Genomic DNA, 9,136 nt, shown 5'->3' on the forward strand with positions numbered 1-9,136 from the left:
GGGGAATCAATACACAGTACGAAAATAAAAGGATTTTCAAAATGTGGGGCATGGGGAGCGTGACCCAGGAGTTTTTTTTTTAATGTATAAAAACAGGAGGCTAAACTAAAATAAAGTTTATGGTGTACAGCTCTCAAACAGGTTGAAAACCCCAGGTTTATAAGACATTAGGGAAGAAATGACAGAAAGGTATTAGAAATACTATTTTGCAAGTGAGCCCCCAACCCTGGAAGGTCAAAGTAAGGCAGGCAAGATGGGTTGAAATGTCACATTCAAGGTTAATTTCTGCAAAACATTAAGCAGTTAGAAATTTAGATGAGGACACTCTTTAAAAACAACCAAATATTATGAATAAATAATATGAATCCATCATGAACTCCTCTGTAAACCAAACTACTCTACAACCAAAAGGGAGTCTATTCAAATCAAAAGTCTGTTCATGTACTGCTTCCTCACTTTGCCGTTTTATCTTTGTTAAATAAACACATTAAATTAACTTAAAATCTAATAAAGAACCAAATGATTTCTTCACTTTCTGATTATGAAATGGTTTTCCAGCTACTGATTTCAAACATTAAAAACTGCCTGGATTGAACAGCTTATATGCAAATTAGAAAAAGAAAGAAGGAAAAACACTGCATCAACATGAATTAATCTTAAACCAATTTAAAATTTCTAATGGAAGATAAACGAATTTGCTCTTTTAACATAAAAAAACCCCCTTGAAGAAACCCACAGGATAAAATAGCAGAGCACTTTCTGCGGACAGGAAAAGGAGGAAGACAAAGAACGTACGGTTCTCGGTGATGACGACCTCGCACATCTCCTTCAGCCGCGTGATGAGCAGCTGGTCGGCCACAACCAGGACGTTGCACACAAACTCCACGTTGGGAGATTCTGTTGAGATAAGAACCAGAACAAGCAACAATAAAGCCATTATGACCAACCCTAATCCGGCAACCGTTGGAAGAATCAATCAAAATGTGAGTCAGGACCTTTAATGGTGGGAGACTCGTCTGTGTAAATGTACTCCAGAATGACCTGGAGGATCTCTGAGCTGGTGGGCATCTCCAGAGCTGAGCACGACGTTGCCTGAATGACGGAGGAGCACAGCACGTCAGATAAACTGCTAAAGAAAATGCTCAGCGGGTAAAGAATACAGAAATATTTTATTTTTGATCAAATCTCAAACCTCAATCCAGGGGTTTCCAAGCATGCTGTTGAAGTATTCTGATAGAAAAAAAACAAAACACAAAAACAAAGCAGAAACATGATGGATGAGGATCAAAATATTTGCAAAAAATTTTCTGAAACTGTTGAAAATGTCTGAACTGACGTGTTACGATGACAATACCAACTACATTTTGCTGTAACTTTATGAAAAAGCACCAAGTAGTGCATATTTATTGTGGAAGGATAAAAAAAAAAAAACACTAATCTGAAGTTTGGCCTACGGTCATATTCATGGTTTTATGTGAAAAGAATTTGCAATTATCCTTTCACTTCACTGTTCTGTGTTTACTTATCACATGATTTCCCAATAAAGCGAATTAAAGAGTGGGAGTTTTTTGCAAGGCAATCGATACAGATGCTGCTACAAATTAATATAGCTTACAATATCATACATGACAAACTGAATGGTGTTTATTCAGGTATGTACAATAAAATGCAGTATATAATTTGTAAGGAAAAATGACCAATCAGCAGTCGTTCTTAGTTTCTTACCTAGTCTTGCACAGAGGACACTTTTGTGACATGGAAACTCTTTTCCATCATCAGATTTTAGAGTGACATCACAAAGGTAGGAGCTGCACAAACAATATAACATACGAGTACATACTTAATCTTTTACCATCCTTTTTGTTTTTTACTTTTATTAAACTAAAGTGAACTCTTATACATACCACTTTTTCTGGAAAAATTTGAGCTTGCTGCAAGTTTTCTTCTGTACAACGTTAATCTTTCCATTCTCATACTTCACACCATCCAGTCTGAAGGGAGGGAATAAAAATATCTATTTATTAGAACTGAGGGCATTAAATCAATTCTGCCTTTGTTTTATAGAGAGGAAACAGCTGCTCACCGTGCCGACAGGCTCCCCAGGCCCAGCTTTTTAGCCACAGCCTGTAAGGTTTTCACCGGGTTGGCCCCTCCTTCGCTGGCCCTGGTCTTGTCACCTTTGCCTCCCTTCCCCTTTTTGCTCGACTTGGAGCCCTTGTTCTTCGCCTTGTCGCCGTCGCCTTTGGTTGAAGGGGAAAGGGACTGGTACACTTCGAGGGCTGAGCAACCTCTCAGCCCCAGGTCCTGCAGACTGCTGATAAGCCTCTCGTGCTCCGAGTCCTGGCCAGCAGAGATAGAGGAACACAGTCTAAACGAAATAAGCCTGGCACAATCAGAGGAAATGGTTTGTTCAGGTGAATCCCGAAGATGGACAGGAGAAGAAAACAAAAAATATTAAACTTGGCAGGGTTTCAGCAACTCAAATTTAAGACATTATGGATGAAATTTAAGATGTGTACCATGACAGAAATGTGCAAAAGAAATAACTTTAACCACCATAGTGCCAGAATGAATGTAGCATCAAAGGGCATGGCAGCAGAAGTGAGCCAATGGCAAAGACGAACGTCATTCAACCAAGTGGTGATAAATTTGCACTTAAATCATGATGGACACAAAAAAGAACTAGCTGGACAGTTTTTCCACTGCAGGAACCAGAACCAGAACCAACGGTTCCAGCTGATATAGCTGGTAATGTACTTTGCTAGCTAGCAAGGGTATAATACTGCCTTGCCAGCAGGATTAGCAAGGCAAAATTGCTAGCAATACTGGGTACAGCTATTAAAGACATAACTATACCCTTGCTAGTTAGCAAGAATATATTAGCAGCTAGTTACCAGTAGCCTTGACCACCTCAAGTCAGAGAAGGCAATAAAGAAGCGACTTAAACGCTTCTTTATTGCCTTCTGCCCTTTTCCCCCCTGGACAGAAAAGTCCAGAGGGGAAAAGAAAAAAAAATACTTTATGGAATATATGAGATTCAACAGTCCCATCATCACAACAATTAAAACCTGTGATTAATGTATCTGAAGTGAACTTACTTTTTAAAATTAATTTATGATATTTTAAAACCTTAATTTTATATACATGAATTAAGGACTTTAAGAATGTGCACTGATTTATATATTATATATATATATATATTTATATATATATATATATATATATAAACCACCACCTTCAGTTAGTTTATATTTCTATGTAGGTTTGAATAAAAAAAAAAACCCAAAACAAAAAAACAAACTGTAAAATGATTAAATATATATAACTGAACAAAACAGTCAAGTACAGCGTATATACAAATTATTTAAGATATGCGGCAAATCCAGAATACATTCACAGCAATGTTCTCGTTAGGTATAATATTTCAGTCCTCAGGTATTTCAACACTAACAAACTTTACTGTAAAAAGTTTGTTATTCTGAATCTTAAACTTTCCAGAGAAATATAGTCTGAGACAAATGTATTAAAAGGAAACTCATCTCCCACAACATGGTCATAACAGCCTTCATAAGCAAAAATCTATCCCTGATCTTACCAATTCAGGGATAGATCTCAAGAAGCATAATATTGGATCAGGCTGTAATTGCTGCTCGATTCTCACACTAACCTAAAAAAAAAATTTAAATCTTGTCCCTAAAAGAAAGAAAAATAAATGTAATAAATGTAGCTCTCCACTAACCTGGTTTTGGCCTGTTGACGTCCCTGAGCCTCTGGGTCGAGCCCCGTGCACCAGAAGCTCACAAGAGTCCGTGTAGATGAAGTGCAGAGCGTACTCCAGCACGTCCGCCGTGATCTTCTCCAGAATGAACAAGTCGCACCCGACAGCATCTTCGCCCCGTCTCACCTCCTTGTCGAGCTCCTCGTTAACGCCGCAGCGCTCGGACATGAACAGCTTCCGGAAGAACTCGGACCTCATGGACAGAATGTACTTGTGAGCGGGGAAGTTGCGCTCGCCGGCCTGAAGCGTCACGTCGTGGATGCTGTCCGTTTCGTCCGCCTCCTCCAGAAGACTCCGGAAGTGCTGGGCGAAGGAAGACGGAGAGATGCTGGGCACCTCAAATAAACTGGAAGACGCAGAGAAGGAAAACAAAGAGATACACATTTTTAGATTTATTGGACATTAGACAGGTTGGAATTAAGCCATTTTGAACAATAAAGCTTAATCTGTAAGATTAAGCTGAATAAACTGTTAGAAACATGACAATATGGTGCTACGGTTTTCATAATGATTACATACTGCAAGTTTATTGTTGTTCCAGTTTCATTGAACAGTGCAGATCTCGAAGATTTGACTTGATTGTAGTAAAGATTAGCTAGTTATAAAAGTCAAATCAAGTTTATTAGCATAGCATTTCAGCAACAAGGCAGTTCAAAGCGCTTCATGTCACAAAAACATAATACAGTCATCAATTACGAAACATTTTCTCAAATCAAGAAAATATATATCAAATATATTTATCCATGATTCACTTACTACTAATCAAATTTACTTCATTTGTGAAGCACTTTGTGCAAATGTTCCAGCTGTTGGTAATGTGCTATATAAATAAATACATTTTGCATTGATATTTTGTTTCCTGTCCTGCTCATTACTGTCCACTTTTGAAGCTCGTCTTAAAACCCATCTATTTTACTTGGCTTTCAACTCCAGCGGTATATAGTTTTAAATTGTACGTTTGTTTTTAAACTGTAAGAGTTTTTATTTGTTTTATTTTTAATTGTTATGTTGTGTTTTAATGTACAGCACTTTGTATCAGCTGTGGTTGTTTTAAAGTGCTTTATAAATAAAGCTGGTATGGTATTATATTTGGTTTATATTTGCTATGAACTCAAAGCAGAAAGACGTTGCTAGCTTTTCAAAAGTTAACATGTCACAATTCTTACTGCACGTTTTCCTTATGCGTCGCTGCACTCTTGTAAACATTTGTTCCTTTTAGAAATGTCTGATGAACATGTCCCCGTTTCCACCCCCAGATGGCGCAGTAACCAGTAAAAATATGATCTTCCTATTGGTAGAGATCAGATTTCTCATCTCGCTTCTGTTTCTCAACAAATCAACTACACATTTCTTGTCTTGTTTTTATTTTAGCTCTGATACTCTGAAGCTCATACTTTCCACTGAAATTGATCCTTTTTCAATTTCAATTCAGTTAAAAAGCACTTTACTAAACAAATGAATCTAATTCACATCCAGAGATGTATGAAATCCGATTAAACCTACATAATGGAACCATGTGGATAATTAGAATTCATTTATATATGTTCAGTGTTTTTCTACACTGAAATAAAAACTTAAATCAGTTTAAGAATAATTTAAATAAATAAACTGACCCAGCTTTTAGACAAGAAATAATATTCCTAATATTCTTTGAGCAACACAATTGCATTTAAAGAATATAGGAATCCGTAATAAAATAAAGAAAAAGGTATTTGTTTACAACTGATGAAGATGTTTGAACAGGCAAAAAAAAATAATGAACCAAAAATATTTTTAAACGAACAAGAGTTAATGAGTTATAACTGTCAACTTTGTGACAAATTCATAATCAGCCAGCATAAAGAAAAATGACGATTAACACTAAATTCTGATGAAGTAGATAGTGACTCTTAGCTACATTTAGGCACAAAAAGCCAACGTCATATTTGGACTCCTCACTCACCACCTCCATTAAAATCAACATTTTAAAAAGTCACTCTGTAGGCTGGTTAAAGTGCACCTGTAAATAACTTTAAAAATACCTTTAATTTCCCCAAGTAGCCACACATCACTAAATCTGCATTTCTCTGTAAAAGTTCAATAAAAATCTGAAAGAAATGAAAAATTCTCCCCCTACTCCTGCACTTTGGTTGGATGAGTAGTTGGACAGTTTTTTTGTGAATTTGTGCTCCAACTGGTTGATCTCATACCTGGTTCTGGGGTCAGCTTGAAGAACTCCAAAGTTTCGTCCTTTGGAGTCCATGGTGATGCTGACGGCTCTGTGTACCAAAAGGAGCTTCTCCAGGCGGATTCGCTCGTACATAGTGCCAGCATCCGACGGCCCAGAAACCTCCACACTGACCTCTGGAAAAATCAACAGTTCAGCAAAACTAACAAGGTAAAAAGTGACCAAATCAAAACAACAACAAACCCACCCCCACAAACAAATCAGATCTATATTTGGTATATATTTCTGACAAAAATAAAAGAAGAAAGACAACTGGAGCAGATTAAGCTTCGTATTTAAATAAACCACAACACTTAATTAGTGGATTATAAAATGTAATTAAATAGGAGGACGGGGGGGTCATTCCTCACCTTTTTTCTCGCCGTACTTTTTATACTCCCCGGCCCATACTCCGCTAAAGCCTTCCCCGTCGGGAGTCACAAACATCATGCCGTTCTTGCTGAGGGCGATGTCGGACATGAAAACCTGACGCGGATACGCCCACCTGCACTGTCTCACCGCGCTGCCAGACGAACGCCAGCAAAACACCTGACGGAGACAGGAGAGTTACACAACTCTTAGTCATCGCTGACACCTGGACTGTACCATGAAGGTACGGCTGCTTTTAGAGATTCCCCGGTTAAACTGTATAGAAAGGGTTGGATAACTATAGGGGGAAGTGAAGCGGTGATAAAAATATAGAAAAACAGGATCCGTCGTGTTTGGAGGACAGCGTTCAAAATCTGTAGCTTCAGGCTTCTGGAGTTATATAAACAGCTTATATGCGTGTAAGAAGCCCTGACTTACTCTCCCTGCTTCATCCAATGCCAAGATGGCGATCTTTTCCCCTCCGCTGTCGTTCAAGATCTGCGGATGTACCCGATGGTCCAGACTGCCACCGCTGATCAAGACTTTTTTGATGTTTAGCTGCCTGAAAAGAAAAAAAAAATCCATCACAGTTACTTTGTTTTTTTTGGGTTTTTTTGTTAACAAGCTGTGATATCTACAACTACTCTTGTTTTTCTTACTTGGAAGCCATTTTCTTGCACTGGTAGTCAGCCAGCAGATAAACGTCCCCTTTCCCGGTCACGACCACAGTTGCGCCGTCGCTAGCCGCTGCCATGGCGATGCCGACATCCTTGTGGTGCAGAGCCGACACCTGGCGGGGCGTCGTCACGCACTTCTCCCCGTTTGGGTCGAGCAGGTAACCTAGAGATCAGACACAGAGCGGTGCAAAACTCCATCGGAAATTTACCGAATTAGCTACACACTGATCACATTTATGCATTTTAATATTTCATACTTAATGTTTTTCACCAGTTATTTTATGAAGTACACCAAAAAAGGATTATTCAAGGCTCCATGCTAAGGTTTTTTTGAATAATATTTCAGTCTCAATTAATTTTTACACTTCTGTGCCACATGTTGAGGCTTTCATCCCATTCGAACCAGATAGTTCAGTCATATTTTGCATCTGAAAATAGTTTTGTTGATTTCAGTGCTGAGTCTTACCCAGCTGCCCTCCATTCAGTCCCACTGTATACACCGCCTCTCTGGTCCACAGCACCGTGTGGAACCTCCCTGCAGCGACTCCCATCACCGCCCTGCCTTTCAGCATTTTGGAGAACACCTGATAATAATAAACAACATAAAAAAATAAAAATAAAAATAAAAAACAGCACATGTATGGCGTGAAACAAAAACAAAACAAAAATAAAAAAAAGAGGAAAGCCATGACCCATTGTTTTGGGGGGGTTGTTGTTCTGAAAGGTCAGCTAGCCCCCCTCCTCACCTGTTTAGGAGCGTGTGCAGAGGCAGGGGGAGGAGTCAGGCCCAGCTGGTGGAAGGTGTTGAGACCGAACGTGTAAACATAGCCTTCCTCTGTCAGCACCACGGTGTGGTCTTTGGCTGCTGCCACCTGGGAGCAATGGTGGGACATCAGACCCTCCACCATGCGAGGGACCTTCAAACAGAAATCAGAAAAAAATAAATAAATCCCAAAACAGAAAAAAAGTCAATATATTTGCATAAGTATGTGTACACCTTTAAAATGTTCACATTTTGTCACATTACAAAAGCAATCTGCAGGTATTTGACGTGATGGACCAACATAAATCAATGACTAAAAATGAACTGAGAGAAAAATAGTTCATGGTATTTATTTTACAAATATATGAAAAGTGTGGCAGGTATTCGTGTCCAGTCCCCGAACAAAACCTTTGGAGTCATTCCAACTGTAACTACAGATCTTTTTGGGTTTGTCTCTACCATCTTTACATATGTAGAGACTGAAATTTAAGTCCTTTTTTTTTTTTTTTACAAAGTAGCTTAAGTTTCAATTGGATGCAATAACTTTTCAACAATGAAAAGTTATTAAATGTTGAAAAGACTGGTGTCTAACAGTCTAACACACAACTATTGTTTGATATAAACTAGTCAACTGTACGTTTGGTTTCATGTTTAGACTTGCTCTCCTATTGGTATGTGAAGCATCGCCACACTCTCAAGTCCTTTATTGTGTCTAGCAGCTTTTCTTCCAGGATTGCTTTCCATTTAGTTCCAACAATTCTCCTATTAACTCTGACCGAGCCACTTACATGGCTTGTGTCAAAGAGAGAAAAATGACTTCTTGCTGTGTTCTTTCAACAACTCCATGCTTCCTACATAAAAGGAAAATTTGAGCTCTGTAGAGTTACCCTGAGCCTTAACGTGTTCAAAGCTCAGGATATTGATTTATTACGCAAGCCCCACTTTAAACTTCTACACAATAAAAAAAAAAAAGGCCGCATCTCAGTCCGGCGTCTCTCTCCACTTTCCAGAGGCACCATTGATAGAGCATCGTTCTCTGACGTGACAGCAGCAACGCTTCAGACAAAAAGGACCAGAGAAAAGCCGTGAGGTCAGCTGAGAGGTCATGCTGCCATCTATTGAGGGACAAACAACGCTGGTGCAACCTCTGTCAGAGTTTTAACGAAGGTTTTGAAAATAACCTTTAAGCAAGTCATTATGCCCACATTTCTGTTTTTTTAAAAGTGTTTTTCTTGTTTGATATTCTAATTTCAAATGTCAAGTTTCTATTAGCTGTAAGTGGAAAATCACAATTAAAAAAATGAAGGCTTTCAAACATCCATGAGTGTGCAATTAATCTGTAT

General features: G+C 38.6%; 1 protein-coding gene across 1 annotated transcript in view; it reads right to left on the reverse strand.

The window, feature by feature from the left end:
• ibtk (inhibitor of Bruton agammaglobulinemia tyrosine kinase) overlaps window positions 1-9,136 on the reverse strand; it is a 37,468-nt gene that overhangs the window by 19,445 nt on the left and 8,887 nt on the right. Inside the window, exons 6-18 of the mRNA XM_015017308.1 lie at window positions 7,777-7,947; window positions 7,497-7,614; window positions 7,013-7,193; window positions 6,792-6,915; window positions 6,356-6,533; window positions 5,968-6,121; window positions 3,740-4,124; window positions 2,084-2,340; window positions 1,905-1,991; window positions 1,726-1,808; window positions 1,193-1,230; window positions 996-1,092; window positions 785-897 (exon numbers count right to left, since the gene is read on the reverse strand). Of these exons, the coding sequence (XP_014872794.1) occupies window positions 785-897; window positions 996-1,092; window positions 1,193-1,230; window positions 1,726-1,808; window positions 1,905-1,991; window positions 2,084-2,340; window positions 3,740-4,124; window positions 5,968-6,121; window positions 6,356-6,533; window positions 6,792-6,915; window positions 7,013-7,193; window positions 7,497-7,614; window positions 7,777-7,947 (1,986 nt within the window). The remainder of the gene's footprint in view (window positions 1-784; window positions 898-995; window positions 1,093-1,192; window positions 1,231-1,725; window positions 1,809-1,904; window positions 1,992-2,083; window positions 2,341-3,739; window positions 4,125-5,967; window positions 6,122-6,355; window positions 6,534-6,791; window positions 6,916-7,012; window positions 7,194-7,496; window positions 7,615-7,776; window positions 7,948-9,136) is intronic.

Source organism: Poecilia latipinna, unplaced genomic scaffold (genome assembly GCF_001443285.1).
Source record: "Poecilia latipinna isolate Pla-1442-1.1 unplaced genomic scaffold, P_latipinna-1.0 Scaffold76, whole genome shotgun sequence".
NCBI classification, from domain to species: Eukaryota; Metazoa; Chordata; class Actinopteri; order Cyprinodontiformes; family Poeciliidae; genus Poecilia; species Poecilia latipinna.